Source organism: Syngnathus leptorhynchus, chromosome 7, assembly GCF_054491065.1.
Source record: "Syngnathus leptorhynchus isolate UIUO chromosome 7, UIUO_Slep, whole genome shotgun sequence".
Classification (NCBI taxonomy): Eukaryota; Metazoa; Chordata; class Actinopteri; order Syngnathiformes; family Syngnathidae; genus Syngnathus; species Syngnathus leptorhynchus.
The window spans coordinates 1,987,058-2,002,486 of record NC_141201.1 but is presented as its reverse complement, the minus strand read 5'-3'; the positions used below and the strand labels follow the sequence as shown (position 1 = coordinate 2,002,486).

Below are 15,429 nucleotides of genomic sequence, written 5' to 3'. Positions count from 1 at the left end.
AAAAATCTCGATACACTGGAGTTGCGCAACTCCAGACTCTGACTTGAAATTTTTCTTTTTCATTTTTACAGAAGAGCTCAAATTGTTCATAAGTCGGGGAGTGGATGTAATTGGTCTATTTTATTACGTGTCACAATGAGTAGCCCCCCCCCCCCCCCCCACCCCAAAGGCACACATAAACTCCCAGGAGGTCCTCCAGGGGTTTGGTGTTAGCTCCTGTAGTACACCTAAGACGTCGCCCTTTACCTCCGAATTTACCTCACGGCGGGAAAAATAAATAATAAATACGAGGGCGCGAGCCTTGGAGAAAATGTCAACAAATGCATGAGGACAATTATTAGTAAGGGGAAAGTTGCAATGCCAACGATAAGGAACACGTGTTAAAATAACCTCACCACCCCGTCCCAAAGGAAAAACCCTACTAATGTGTCAATACCTCCACCCGAAAAATTGAGGAAAAAAAAGTGCAATGAACAATGTATTCAAAGAGTATTTTTGTACGTCACGTTCGGAAATAAGTGAGGTCAGCGCAGACTGTCGTGTTATCGTGAGCAATCGGAAGAGGCCCGCAGAAGGCACGACAATCTCACGGCACACCGCGAAACAAAAATGGCACAAAAATTCTAGCCAGCCTTCCGACAGAGAAGGACAGAGCCCTTCCTATAAGATGGCGGCAAAACGCTACTTTTGTCCAAATGAAAATTCACTTTAATATCATTGTTTTGGCGCCAAGATGGCACCAAAGCAATTATTTGTTTGCTCACATAAAAGACGATAGGTAACAGATCTACTTGAGAGATGGTTTTTTTTCCCAATGAGTGCAAGGCCGTGAAAAATTTAAGTTTCACTTCCCCTGTAGCTGAGCGACATAACTTTAGAGCCAAATTTTCTCCCTTATTTCTCTCCTCTCATATACAGGTGCATGTCAATAAACCGGAATATTAGATTAAAGTTTGTTTATTATAATGACTTATGTAAGTCAATTTAAAAAAAAAAGTTAAATATCTATAGATTCACTAGTAAACAAGAAAATACGATCAGAATTGATTTCTGCAAAGTATAAAATCATGAAATAATTAACTCAGTGTAATGAATTAATATTTTTCCGCCGTATTGAGATTTACATTCTCGCCATGTTTTTGCCAAGCAGTACTGAAAAGTGGACAATGACGATGGAATATAATGCGAGCAAACTTTGAGTCCCCAAATTTGTGAACCCCCGCCCTGAAAGAGTCACGTAAATATTGTGCATTTTTTTTCCCTTATTTGATCTCCTCTGCAGCTGCCAAGTTTTGAAAATGACAACAGAGATGGTTCCGCAAAGTTCTCTCTCTCTCGACCAAAATAGAAATATTTCCGTTCAAGTGGAATTAGTTGAGACCCGCCATGACACAGTTGGGAATCAACTCAACACCACAACAGATTGCTCCAGGAAAGTAAACTGCCATTTTCCCCAACCTTCCCCCCCCCCTCCCCACACACACGCACACACACACACGTCCACTGGCCGACTTGAAGACGCAGATGGACCAAAGCCGTAAAAAGAAGCCATCGTGCACCCGCGCGCACACACGCGTTTGTTACTTCCGCTTCACACGCGCCGATGGCGTTCCCGTCCACACACACCGGCAGGCCCCCCCCGCCCGTTCTTACATCTTAATAAATGTGCCTTTTGATTTGAGTAATCAATACCTTATGATTTACCTGAGTAACTCTGTATATTCAGTACTGTTTACCTTGTTTCATTTCTGCCAATGTGCATATTTCCAAATGTATTTATGATTCTGAGTTTCAAAGTAATTAATGAGATATGACCTGTTATTATTTATTTATTGCGATATTTATTCGGATTCTTTTTTTTTTTTTTTTTCCCCTCTCCCTCGAGGCAGGTTTTTATCTTCCGTGCTGTCTTACTTCTGACTTTGTGCCAATGTGCTGCTTTGAGGTGTTACATATCGTGGGTTTGTATCATTATTAAACCCTCACTCTATATTTTAAAACACTCCTTCCTTTGACTTGAAGTTCATTTCTTTACCTCGACCAAAGCGGGATGTTACTTAGCGGAGTACATGTGTTGCCTTTTGTGCTTGAGGATCTCGGTGGACGTCAGCGTCAAGTCCTGGTTGCAAACGTCGCAGTGGTAGACTCGGCACAGACTGGCGGAGAACGCCGAGATTGGCTTTACGACATCCTCCCCTAAAGAAAAAAAATAACAAAACGGATTTCAAAAACAGGGACAGAAAAAAAAAGAGAAAAGCCTTTATTTACTTTAATAAAACAAGGCAGTGCCCCCCACCTTCATCCTGCTCTTGTTGTTCCCCTGCCGGCCTGCAGGAGGTCTCGTGCTGCATTCGCTCCAGCGGCGTCAGCGGCATGTAGAGCTCGCAGTTGGGACAGTTCCAGAAAGTACGCAGGCACTCGCTGTACAGGTCCCTGGAATCCTGACCAGGAGTGGAAACAAAATATTTTCATTCACGCCAGATGACAAAGCGCTATTTTTGTCGAAATGAATGCATGAAAACCGAATCAGACTGAACAAAACTTACGGTCAGGCAGTTGTAGGTGAAAAAGTTGGTGAGGCGCAGTCCTCCCTTGATCGGGTCCGGCTTGGACTCGGTGCCCGGAAACAGCGGCGTGAGACCGGCGCCGTCGGAAAGCTCAGACTCGGCCTGGGGTCCGACGTACAGGTTCTGAATGTGGAGGGCGGAGAGACGCTGCAGGCTGTAGTTGATCTAAAGACGACAACGGCAAACGATGCTGGGAAAACCATCCAATTTGCCCATTTGCAGAGATGACCGTACCTCGGTGTAAAGCAAGAAGCGAACCAAGCGCTCGCTTAGCTTCTGAGTGGCTTTGTGGGACACCTCGGCGGTGGGACTCTGGCCCAACTGGGCCTGCAGGAGGCGCTCCCACTCGGCCCGGAGGGTGAGCGCCGTGGACAAGGCCTTGAGAGCTTCATCGGGGACCTTCACCTGCAGCTCCAACCAACCGTCCACCACCAGACGGGAGCAGTCGGCATTGCTGTCCAGAGAGTTGGCCACCAGCAGCAGAGCCTGCGGACGCAATTTTCTCTCATCCTGTCACATCGCTAACGATGATTAAATCCTCACAAAATTATTTTCGTGGCGAGAGTGAGAACTCACCTGCAGTGCAGGAACACGCACACAGTTGGACAAATAGGGTCTGTTGGTCTCCAGCAAGGTGACGAAGGCCAGCAGCTGATGTTTGCCGCTTTCCCGTCCTTTTTTGTCGGCGCACGCAAAGTCAGTCATCAGTTTCGTTTAGAATTACACAATCATAGAACTGGAAATGGAACCGACCTATTTAGCAATTTATAAAACAAGGCTTACCCGTATCGCGGATGTCGTCCCGCACGTGTAGCACCTCGGGGTCGCTGGCAAACACACTGGTGGGATGGATGACGATTCCCTGCTTATTCTTGGTGTGGAACACCTGAAAGGAACGGTCCGCCAGCAACGTTCGCGATGGCTCACGATAAACAAGATGGCGGTTTGAGAGGAGATCCCGACCTGCTCGGTGTCTTTGCGGGTGCCGTTGTGCTCGTCGGGCAGAGCCAGCTGAGGGTAAAGACCCCGGCAGAGAAGAAGCTTGAGCAGAGCTTGCTGGCGGGATGACAAATCCTGGCTGGCGCCGACGGCGTCTTGCAGCTCCGACACGTTGTGGCGCAGTTTGAATTTCACTTCCTGGTGGAGGAAAAGCAAGCAATTAACGTCTGGACTTTAAGCCAAATTTCTTCTTCCTAATTAAGCCTTAGTGGAGAGCTGTTACCTGGATGTCCACCTGAGCTCCATTCTTGTCCTTCTTCCTGCTCCGTCCTCGCCCCGCTTGCTCCGTGTCGGATCCGGAGGAGAATTCCCCTTCCTGGCCCTCTTCCATTTTGAGGACTTTGCGTTTGGTGCCCTCCTGCTGCTCGTGCTCTCTCTTCATCTGATGGAGCTTCCTCCTCTCCGTCAAATGCGCACGCCGCTGCTGCCGGTCGCCGCCTTTGTCGCCGTCGGCCTCCGCCTCCAACAGGCTGTGGCTCTTCAGCAGCTCCTGTTCGCCACACCGAGCCGTGACTTCAACGGCGAGCAAATATAGTTCCGTAAAGTTGTAGGTAAGCATGATCTTACCTTAAATTGTCTGCGCAGGTTGACCATCTCGTAGAGCCGCTGCTCCTCCAGGCCTCGCCGACGGCACCACTTCCTGGAACCGCCGCCTCTCTCGCCCTTTACCTGTGGACATCCAAAACAAACGGCACGATGAGAGCAGTTCATCAGGCGCGGCCGTGGAGTGGCAAAAGACGTGAGAGGCTGCCCTGGCTCATGTGAAAATCTCATCTCATCCAAATTAGGTACACCCAAGCAGTAAATTTCCCTTTTGCCCATCTGCTGACCTGCACCCAGGCGTTGAAGGTGTTGAGCAGCGTGAAGGGGTCCCCCTGGTTGCAGTGCAGCGGCTGGCGAGCGGTGGCGCAGTCGGGGTTGTGCTGCGAGCTGCGCAGGAACGGCGACTGGACGCTGAGCGCGGCGGCTACCGTCAGCACGGGTTCCACCAGGTTGAACAAGGAGCCCAGCACCAGCATCTTGCCTGGGCGAACACAACAAAATGCTTTAGTGGGAGTCCACGGGTTCGGCCTAAAGATGAGATGTTGCTACCGATGACGACGTCAACGGGAAGCTGGGCCAGCACGCTCCCAATGGTGGTCAGCTCGCAGTGTTGGTCCAGCGCCCCCTGCTCCTTGAGGTAGGTAATGGCGGTCTGGATGCTAGCGGCCGGCGGGGGATCGATGAAGACAAATGAAAGCGGATCTCCGAGTCCCATGCTCTTCATCTGCGGGGGGAAACAAACACACTTGGAATAAACAGCAGGTACATGGATTGGAGGTGTAATTCCAATGTCTTCCAAAGGAGGCCACTCCATTTGAAAGGTGAAAACAGGAAGTTTACTGGAGAGTGAACACACCTGCAGAACCAGGGAGTCCAGCGCCACTCGGTGGATTTCAGGCACGGGGTAGGAGGCGAAGGCATCGTAGTCAGACTCTGCGTAAAGGCGGTAGCACACGCCGGGACCCGTGCGACCGGCGCGGCCTTTCCTCTGCTCCGAGCTGGCTCGGCTGATCCAGAACTCCTGAAGACGCTGCATCTTGGCCTTGGGGTCAAAACTCATCTCCTTCACCTTGCCTGTGAAAAATAATCACAAATAAGGAGTCATTTTAATTTTACTTGAATCGGTACTTCTACAACCAGTCTTCTTTCACTCGAGTGTGAGTACTTCTGCCTACCCGAGTCGACGACAAAGCGTACGCCATCTATGGTGACGGAGGTCTCTGCGATGTTGGTGGAAATGATGCACTTCCTTACACCAGGAGGCGCGATGTCAAACACCTACACCAGTAACACAGTTATTCCTTGTATAGGTATTAATATATATTATATATTCATTTTATTCATTATATATATATATTTTTTTTTTAATTAGGCCGTACATATTGATAGTCTGCTAAATATTGGAATCAGCCTAAAAAAATTCCATATTGGTTGGCCATTGACAAAAAGTCTCAAAGATGGTGTGGGTACCTTGTCCTGCTGGGCCAGCGAGAGCGTGCTGTGCAGCGGCAGCACAATCCAGCGGCGTGTGTGCGTGGCGTACACCTGACACGCCTCCTGGATGGCGCCGATCTCAGCCACGCCGCTCAGGAAGATCAGCAGGTCGCCGCGCTCCTCCGGCGGGTAGCGCTGGTCGATGGTCTGCAGGATGCGCAGGTACGGCCGGGGCTCCAGCTTCTCCATGCGGGACGACGCCTGTTCTTCAGGGGGGATGGGCTGGTAGATCACCTGAAGGATGGACGCACATTTGAACATTTCATTGTGAACCTTTCACTTTCTATGGATATATGGATAATTTACAGGGGGGAGATGTTTTTTTGCCTATTTTCTGCTATTTGAGACCAAAACATTCTTGAACGTCCGCCTTGCTTACTTGTATGGGGAAGAGCCTGCCCGGCACCTGCAGCACGGGAGCGCCGCCGAAGTAGTCCGAGAACAGCTTGATGTTGATGGTGGCGGACATGAGGATGAGCCGCAGGTCGGCGGGTCGGTCGGCCAGCAGAGAGCGCAGCACGCCCAACAGGAAGTCGCCGTGCAGGTGGCGCTCGTGCACCTCGTCTACGATCAGCACTTGGTACTGCTCCAGCATCTTGTCCTGCTGGATCTGTCTCAGCAGGAGACCCTCGGTCAGGAAGATGAGCTTAGTGGCGAGGGTGCGCGTGGTCTCAAAGCGGATCTGGTAGCCCACCTGTGGAAACACGGTTGCGTGTTGGGAGTAAGTCATAGATGTCTTCAAGGTAGAGGATGCAGTCGAACACAAACCTTTGAGCCATACTGGTTCAGACTCTCAAAGCTGACCCTCTTGGCCAGGGAAATGCAGGCGATACGTCGGGGTTGGGTGCAGGCTATCTGCGTGAACCCGGCCGAGAGGAGATACTGGGGCACCTGAGTGGACTTGCCACAGCCGGTATCTCCTGCCACCACGACAACCGAGTGTTTCTTGACCATGTCCACGATGCGGTCTCGGTACTGGAAGATGGGCAGGTTCTTCTGGTCGCGCTGCAGCTTGGCCAGTTTGCCGAAGCTCTGCCGCTGGCTGAAGTCCAGGTAGTGCAGCAAGGACAGACGGAAGTCCGAGATTACTTGAGCGTTTGGACCCGAAGAGTCGCGCCTGCCGTGACCGGGGTGGGATCGCCCCAGACGCTCCTCGATGTCTCTTGTAACCAGGGACACATTGATGCGGTACCGGGCGTCATATTCCTTAGGGAGGTCTAAAGACCCCGTTTGGTCTGACTGACTGCCCTCATCGAAGCTCGAACCATGTCCACACATGTCCTTCTTCAACTTGAACCTCTGGAAGCGGTCGAAAAAGGCCCAGAAGTCTTTGTGTTCTTGGCTGCCAGCTTGGATATAGTCGTTCTGACGGAAGAAAATTTCGTCCAGCTGGGCCCGGCAGTATGGACTGTCCCAGTCCCAAGTCCGATTGTAGGGCCTCCCATCTATATCCATGGTCCCAGTTTCAGTCCCTTATTTCCCGCCAGTGCACCTTAGACTATCTGCACTGCCTAAATTTGCTCTTCATAAACATATTCCTACAATGTTTTTTCTGCAATACTTTAACTTGCGGCCAAAAAATAGCACATTGTATTGTTATTCTCTAGTTAAACCGGAAGATTGTATAAAACAGTGGCTATGCTTCAACCTCACATAAATAAGAAACATCACCATCAGCAATTAACAATACCCTCTGCATTTTAAACACATTTGATGAAAACGAACCCATTTTAACATCTACGTTCAAGATATCTCAAAAGGAAGCGTGAAAACATCAAATTCTTACGGTAGAGAAAGTCGAAATTGTTTGAAGTCCGGGCGGAAGGAAATGACCAACGGAACAACTTCCGGTCCGCTTCTAAAATTGTCCGGCAGAGAACACAGTCTGAAAGGTTGTTCTTGCTTGGATTACTTCCTTGGAAAAAAATCACGATTGTCTGGCATAACTGTAAAAATTTTAAAATAAAAAGAACGAAAGAAACGTGCAATTACAGCAGTCACTTTAGAAGGAAAATGCGACCAAAAATATTGAAGTTTTGGCGTGATTACGAGCGCAGTTAGATGGCACAAGATTGTATTTATGACCCAGGGGTGCCATACATAGATTTACTTTACTAATTTTACTTACTAGGCCAGTAATAAACCTTAAATCTCATAGTTTACTCCCATCTTTCAGAAAAATTTTGAATGAAACCAGGGATTATATGAGAAATATTTTATTTAAGACAAACCGTCCAGACCATGAATTAAAAAAAAATGTGTGTGTGTGTGTGTGTGTGTCATACACCATTAAAGTAAGCAAAATAAACATCGATATCTCAGGAAAAAAATAATATACAGCGCAGAAAATATTTAAAAGCTATGATAATACATTCAGGGAACTCTGTTAATGCAAGCTTTGAAAGAAGCTAAGGAGAGACATTTTTATCCAGACTGTCAACTAACGTTTTGTTTTACGGTATTATTTACATGTTGATTGGAACTGTAAGTATATAAACAATGACATCATAAATTCTGGTATACACTACACTTAGATAAGAGGTAGGATGGATGGATTTGATTTGACAGTTGTTGAAGTTTGTGAGGAAATACAGCAACAAGACAATTGCAATGAAACAAAAGGATCATTATTTCACATGTTAACAATAGAAGTCATCTCATTTCTAATATGCAAAACATCAAAATAAAACCACAAGAAAAAAAAATATTTACAATTTATTAAGACAAGAATAATAAAATCACAGTGGTCTTTCAGCATCGCATGCTTCTTCTTCTGGGACGTCAACATTCCACACCGCAGACACTGTGAGTCTCAGTCCATATACATGTCCATGGCCCTCCCTCCGTGCGGTGCGGCCTTTTTTCTTCTACACGCCCGTCTTCTCATTGATCCAGCCGCGAAATTTGGTGACCGTCGTGTAGATGCCCGGCTTGTTGCGACGAGCGCAGCCGTCGCCCCAGCTGACCACACCGCCCAGGAACATGCGGACGCCCGACTGAATGGAGAGCGGGCCCCCGGAGTCTCCCTGACGTAGACGTAGTTCAAATTTGAATTTTACAACAACAACAAGAAAAAAGTTGGCTGAATCTGGCCTAGTTTGCCCAACCTAAATCAGAAATGATAGGCAGGAACAATTACCTGACAAGCGTCGACGCCTCCGCTCAGAACGCCGGCACACATCATCCTGGTGGTCAGCTGACCACCCATGAGCGAGTCACACACCGTGTGGTTAATAGAGCGCACCTGCGCTTTTTGCAACACGGTGGCTGCGAATCCTGAACGAGCGGAAGACCCGTTTGAGATGGGAAGCATCAAAATGGTGGGAGCCTCCGACACGGCGCCCAATCTCGCCAAAGTGGACGCTTTACGGGAAAACTCACCTCCCTCCCGAGTGGCGCCCCAGCCAGTGATCCAGACGACGTTCCCGACGGGGAACTGGTGCTGCGCGGCGGGCAGGCAGACGGGCTGGATGTAGTCGCTGTACGTCACGGGAGAGTCCAGCTCCATCAGAGCGATGTCGTTGTCAAAGGTGTAGTCGTTGTAGTTAGGATGCGGAATGATCTTCTTCAAGGTTCTCTTCACCACCGACTTGCTGATGTTGCGCTGCGAGTGGAGACCCATGTAGGCCTCCCAGGTGCCCGGTTGGGAAAACCTGTTTGGAAGAAGATTTCCTTTCATTCTTAGTAGATGACGTACGGCAGGAGTGGGAAAAGTTTAGTCGGCTCCCACAAACGAGTTGGCTCAGCAGACCCTTATCACAGTTGTGTCCAGCCAAGCAAGCCAAGGCGAACTCTACCTGGTCTTAGCGTCGTCTTGGACGCAATGGGCGGCGGTGACCAGCCAGCGGGAGCTGATGAGGCTGGCGCCACACACGTGTCCGAAACGTTTGACGTGCAGGCTGACTTGCCACGGGAACTCTCCCGACACCGCGTCCTGGCCGCCGACGATACGCGACGACTTGAACTTGCTGCGTCCGCAATCTGCCAAAGCGACGTAGGATAGGTGTGCCAAAAAAACAAAACAAAACAAAGAGAAAATAAAATAAAACACACGTGTACACAAAATGACATGCAAATGCAACACAAATTGAAACCAAAACACGTACTGCAGTTGTCCTCGTCCGAGCCGTCCTCGCAGTCTTGGGTGTCGTCGCATTCCGGGTTGACTTTGCTGATGCATTTGTTGTTCTTGCATTTGTATGTGAGGTCAGTGCAGGCCACAGAACCAGAATCAGAACCAGAACCTACACACACACACACACACACACACACACATAAACAGCGATTGAGGAGTTGGGCGGCAACAAATGCAATGAAGAAGTGAAGCTAACTTCTACCCAAGCTCGGGGTGTCCCGATCTGATATTACCTCGTCCACAGTCGAGCTCATCGGAACCGTCGCCGCAGTCGTTTCTCCCGTCGCAGCGACTCTTCTCCGAGACGCATTTGCCGTTTGCGCAGGCGAGCTGTCCTTTAGAACACGTGCCTGTTGGGACAGCGAGCGTAATTTCTTCCAAATTATTATCAAGTGGCCAGAAAGCACGATTTTACCGAGTCATACCGCAGTTCCGCTCGTCGGTGCCGTCGCCGCAGTCGTCGACGCTGTCACAGCTCCAGAACATGGGCTTGCACAGCCCGTTGTCGCAGTGGATTTGACTCGAGCTGCACGCTGGACGAAGAAACAAGCAATGATTAGAACACCCTAGCTGGCGAGCCCGACGGTCAGCCGAGGACGAAACGCCTTACTGCAGTCCGACTCGTCGCTCATGTCGCCGCAGTCGTTCCAGCCGTCGCATCGGAGTTCCGATTTGATGCAGCGCTGGCTCTTGCACTGGAACTGCTTGGGGCAAGCTGCGAAGCACATCGTCTTAAAATGATCACAATGTCGTTCATTTTTTATTTACGTTGGCTCATTTTTAAATCTGGGGTGAAAGCCCAGTTTTCGATATGACTATCATCGCTGCTTACGGTCGGCTATGTCGACTGCCTCGTATGTAGCGTTGAAGCCTATGTCCACGTAGGATCCGTCGGAGAAAAACTTGATTGTCATTTTGTTGGTACGGCTAGTCTCCGTGAGCTCATTTTCAACCTTATCCCCACAAAACCTAAAAAAACAACAACAACAATAGACATCAGATGGGCTGGATTTTGGTTCATGTGCACCAGGACTTACTTCTTGCCGTTGATCTCCACATAGTCCTTGCGGCAACCCTTCTTTTCTTCCTGGCCCGGTTCTAAGATGAAGAACGTTTTGAAGGTCACCTTCACCGACTTCCCATCAGGAACCTGAGAGATGAACAGACTGCCGGGGTTAGTAATGCTACGCTAACAAGCTACAAGTCAACTTCTGAACATTCATTATTATTATCAGCCCCGCCAATGGCACAGCTTCACCAACTGGTGCATCTGTTCACTACCGCCACCTACAGTATTGGAGTGCAAACTTTCCTGACGTTTTAAAAATATTATCTGAATCACAGTGAGACTCATAAATAAATATTGATTTTAAGAATATAGTGTCTACTCCTCACCGTGATGGTCCACTGGCAAGTTGTGCGAGGCGGGTAGTAATTTGGGAAGTTGGGAGAACTAAAATGACCTACTTCTCCGGTCAAGTGGCCGCCACATCTTGTGCCTATTTAAAAAAAAAAAAAACCATCAGGAAAAACCATGACATTTCACCTCCAAGTGTGTTTATGTCTGTGCATATCTTCCTACCTTTGCTACCACGTCGCACTTGCGACACTTGTGCTTGGAAACCCGGGTAGTTCTTTTCTTGGTCGGTCGCCATGGTGATCAGCATCACGTTGCCGGAGGACACGAAGGTCAGGGGCTCGCTGGGTGAGTAGTAGCCGCACATCCTACAGACAGAATGGAATGTCCATCATTAAAAAAGAAAACAACTCCACTCAAATCCTTGAAAATGACTTTCTCCAATCGAACTATTTGAGTTTTTTGCTACTGTCCAACATGTCATGTGGCTCATTAGCCCTGACCCTGAAGTGTGGCTTTGCCACATAACCAGCAGGGGTCGCCCACACACAACTGTGTCATTCTCGAGCGCTGCGACTTCAAGTATGACTCACTCCTGCAAGACGTTGGCTTCGATGGCGACCAGGGAGTCGTAGATCTTGACAAAGTCGTTGTCGCAGTTCTCCTCCAGGTTCATGGTGTCAAACTTCAGCTCGATCACGTAATTGGGATCGGCCCGCAACTGCCACTGGATGAAAGAGTTTGGCGGGTACGGGCTGTCGGGGAAGCCGGGCGACCTGATGTGCCTCATGAGGTTGGTCCTGGTGTGCTCGTTAAACTTCAAGAATCCTGAGAGGTCAGACGGGCAGTCCGGGTTACATAATTTGCAACAAAATATATTCAGAGGCATTCAAACATCACAACTTGATTTGTCAAAGAGGCGCTCAATAGGTTTGCGTACATAGTCCTGAACTATATGTATAGGAGGAAATATAATATAACAAATATGGGGATTGGATCAAACTTGAACATATTTTTCCATTTGCTGACATCATACATTAAACTGGTAAGGAATCAAAGAGGAAGATTACTTACTGCTGAATTCCATAGAAAATAACCGAGAATCAAGCTCTGTAAAACACAAACACTGGCAGTTAATCGACATGACAAGATTGCGAGCTTTTTTTTTGGTGACTCGTCGTACCCGATGACACGACATCTTCCAAGAGCAAAGAGTTGCCCGGCCTGTAGATGCTGCGCTGCTCTTTGTCCACCAGTTTGTCCATGGCGGACATGGCGCCGTCCACCGCCGCCTCCTGGCCGCTGGGAACGCTGAACTCGGAGATATAGTAAGCGATGACGCTGCCTTCGCTAAAAGAGAGATGGAAATGAAACGTGAGTGCTAACACGGGGGGCATAACGACATCATCGCGACACTTTGTACCTGAAAGCTTGAACCGTTGAGCCCACGTAGTATTTGGCTAGCTGTGGGCTCTTGCTGTAGAGCGTTTTGAGCTGTAAAAGATGGAGGACGAGTGTCAGGGAAGAGGAGATGCAAAGACACAAATGTCCTCACGGTGGCGCCGGTCGCGGCCGCACCTGCGTCTTGACCTGCGCGGCCAGTGCCAAGAACTCGGAGCTGTTGGCGTTTTCGTAGGCCTCCTCGAACGCCTGATTGGTGATGCGCATGGAGCCGCTGTACATCTTCTTGACGCGGACGTTTTGGCGGACTGCCGGGACAAAAACCAAAATATGGAAAGTATGCAAACGTTTTCATCTTTTTCAGCCCTTGATGTCTTAGCGTGACTTTTTTGTTTTCCTTCTTCTTTCTGATACGCCTTGAAAGCCCCCACGGATTGCGCCGTGTCAAGGCTGATGCCTCCTTCATAAAAGAGCATCAAGAATACACGAAGAAGAAGACGAGCGCAACTTTCTGCCACTTCATCAAAAGCAGCTCAGCGGAAGACACCCGGGGACCGAGGGAAAACAAAGCGAGGAACGCTCTCTGTGATGTCGACTTTTATTTCTGTTGATTCTTTCTCGCTTTTAACGTTTGTTTCGCAAACACAGCAGAGCATTTACAGAAGACTGAGAAAATAGATCGTTCTAGCCCGCCAAAGATATCACAGCGTAATTATTGATGCATTTTATTTTTTCATTTGAGCATGTGTTGTGTACATTGGAAAAATGGGTATGCGCTTACAGTGGAAGTGCCAGATCAGCAGGCCGGCCATCAGCGCTATGACGGCGCATAAGATCAGCACTCCGATCACGGCTCCCACTTTCCCCGGACCTTTTTTCTTCTCCAGCTTCTTGTTGTCCGACGCCGGCAGGAACTGGACAGTGGTGTCCCATTCCTTGTTCTAGAAGACACACACAAACACTTCAAATCATGTGGAACTTACAAGAAAGATAACATTTATTATGTCTGGACATGCAGTCATAATTCACTGAGCAGACTGTGCCTCGCTAGGTGCTGCTGTTTTGGTTAGCAGAAGACGAGCGGAAGCTATTTATAGTCGCTAGCGTAACATCACAACCTCAATTGTGGCTATAAAATCAGTTTCTGTGTTTACACTTAAAAGCACCTCCCGAGCGATGTTCAAGTGAAAATACAGTGACAGCAAGTCCCTGCTTGCGTCTTCGAGGAATGTTTTTGTCTCTCTAGTGACCTGCAAACGTAGCCTGTGCAAAGACACCAAATGTGCAACGTCACTGGGAAATCAAATAATTTGACTTTCCTAGCGCCACTCGCACCGATAGCAAACAGTTTCACTGCTCAGTTATAAACTCAAACGCTAACTTTTAAGCGTGAGTCACCACCACTTGGTGAATTGACGTGAGGAAGGAGGAAGAGGAGGAGCGGGGACAGAGGGAGGAGGAAGAAATCCTGTCAAACCTGCTGAGAAGCTGAAGAGCACAACAACACAATGACACGGGCCGGCTGGAAGTTTGCCGATGAGCCCGGCGACTCAATCGAATGACTACGTGCAACATGGGTCCAATTTGGCTCCATGTTTGTTATTGTAATGAAACACATGATCAAGCTGAAACCCTCACACACTACTTTTACACCGTACGCTGGGTGCTTAAATCTTGGTGAGTTGCCAAGCTGCACATTCATGGCCGGCGGGGGTGACTCTTAATTGAGGCAGATGCAAAATTGAAAACAGAATGAACTAACACGGAGACGTGTTACAACACATTGCTATCTCTCACTAACACACATAAAGCTGACACCTCAAAATACAGCAGTGCCTCCAATATGTTAGATAATCTTGCCACACTGAATTGAATGGAAATGACAATCGAGCAATTCTACCAAATAAATCCTATATTTTATAATAACACATTCCTAACTAATAAAAATAAACTTTTGTCCCAAAGATGAACATCTCACAGCAGCTACTATTTCTGATTTGTCATTTTGTTTTCAGTCAACTCTGTTGATGGAACGACTGCATCCCGGTTCTAACAGATAGTAAAAGGACTCCTGAAACAAGTCCAGACAGGGTGGACGACCGGGAGGAATTTAGGATTGGATCTGAACCGCCACCATGCTAGACTGATCACAACCGGGAAAATGGCTGGCTGGCTGGAGAATACTGGAGATGTCCAATTAAATCAACGCTGACGTGAAACAGTCCATTGACATTACGACGTATTATTAAATATAATGTACAAGATATACCTAGTATATGACATATATCTATATTCATATACTTATGTTGCATAGTCTTCTATCGCTCTATCTGAAAGAGATGCGTTCAATGTCATATTTCATTGAATTGAACACGAGGACCGAACCAGTACTACACTTCTTACCTGGTTGGGGGTGTACTTCAAACCGCTGTCCATGTAGTCCATTTAAGTGCAAAGAAGAGGGAGAAATGAAAACACCTGAGCCGCTTCCGCCGCTGTTGTTGTTGCTGCTGCTTGTCCTTCTTCTCTTCCTCCTTGTCTTCTTTTTTGAAAAACTTTCCAATCTCCGAGGCCTCCTAAAGTGGTCAACAAACTCAGAAGCCTCCTAAAGTGGTCAACAAACTCAAGTCAAAACGTCTTAAAACGTCGCGATATCGATGTAAAGGCCTTTTAAAAGTTGTTTGATAAAATGTCCCAAAATGTCACCGAAATATAGGTCGACAGGTCGTGTCCTACAAAGGAAAAGAAATGAAGCGAAAGAGCAGAAGGAGGAAAAGTCTTCCGCAAAGTGCAGGTTTCTGTGGGCGTGGCCGGGCCTGGCCGCGCACCTGTTGGCACGTCACTCACGAAACTCCACCTTTATATAAAAAAAACCCCTTTAAAAATAAAGTAACCCGTCTAAAAAGCTAACTAATCACCACTGACAACATACG

The 15,429-nt window shown here is 48.1% G+C and overlaps 2 protein-coding genes across 2 annotated transcripts; both read right to left on the bottom strand.

Moving 5' to 3' along the window:
• Window positions 1-1,814: 1,814 nt before the first annotated feature.
• Window positions 1,815-7,501, bottom strand: dhx34 (DEAH (Asp-Glu-Ala-His) box polypeptide 34). Its single transcript, XM_085915961.1, has 16 exons — window positions 6,372-7,501; window positions 5,983-6,297; window positions 5,580-5,837; window positions 5,285-5,387; window positions 4,966-5,183; window positions 4,659-4,833; window positions 4,397-4,590; window positions 4,134-4,235; window positions 3,790-4,056; window positions 3,531-3,704; window positions 3,351-3,453; window positions 3,144-3,241; window positions 2,802-3,053; window positions 2,547-2,732; window positions 2,297-2,441; window positions 1,815-2,196 (listed from the first exon to the last, which is right to left on the bottom strand). The coding sequence occupies exons 1-16, from the start codon at window positions 7,056-7,058 to the stop codon at window positions 2,054-2,056; spliced, it is 3,420 nt and encodes a 1,139-aa protein (XP_085772087.1). The 5' UTR covers window positions 7,059-7,501; the 3' UTR covers window positions 1,815-2,053.
• A 302-nt stretch (window positions 7,502-7,803) lies between these two features.
• On the bottom strand, window positions 7,804-15,313 carry st14a (ST14 transmembrane serine protease matriptase a). Its single transcript, XM_085916925.1, has 19 exons — window positions 14,900-15,313; window positions 13,278-13,437; window positions 12,674-12,804; window positions 12,519-12,589; window positions 12,279-12,445; window positions 12,170-12,205; window positions 11,689-11,923; window positions 11,321-11,463; window positions 11,134-11,237; window positions 10,776-10,888; window positions 10,571-10,707; window positions 10,349-10,453; window positions 10,164-10,271; window positions 9,972-10,088; window positions 9,710-9,847; window positions 9,401-9,584; window positions 8,985-9,256; window positions 8,743-8,879; window positions 7,804-8,629 (listed from the first exon to the last, which is right to left on the bottom strand). Exons 1-19 carry the CDS (start codon window positions 14,939-14,941, stop codon window positions 8,471-8,473), a joined length of 2,559 nt encoding a protein of 852 aa, XP_085773051.1. The 5' UTR covers window positions 14,942-15,313; the 3' UTR covers window positions 7,804-8,470.
• Window positions 15,314-15,429: the final 116 nt, after the last annotated feature.

Bases quoted from the DNA above. Each gene is read 5' to 3' on its own strand.
- st14a (XM_085916925.1), bottom strand. From the start codon at position 14,941: ATGGACTACATGGACAGCGGTTTGAAGTACACCCCCAACCAG. The intron at 10,889-11,133 runs GTGAGGAGTAGA...TTCATCTCTCAG, and splicing joins CTTGCCAGTGGACCATCACG to GTTCCTGATGGGAAGTCGGT. The intron at 9,257-9,400 runs GTAGAGTTCGCC...TCTTCCAAACAG, and splicing joins CAAGACGACGCTAAGACCAG to GTTTTCCCAACCGGGCACCT.
- dhx34 (XM_085915961.1), bottom strand. From the start codon at position 7,058: ATGGATATAGATGGGAGGCCCTACAATCGGACTTGGGACTGGGACAGT. The intron at 4,057-4,133 runs GTAAGATCATGC...TGTGGCGAACAG, and splicing joins ACCTGCGCAGACAATTTAAG to GAGCTGCTGAAGAGCCACAG. The intron at 3,054-3,143 runs GTGAGTTCTCAC...TTGCGTCCGCAG, and splicing joins TGCGTGTTCCTGCACTGCAG to GCTCTGCTGCTGGTGGCCAA.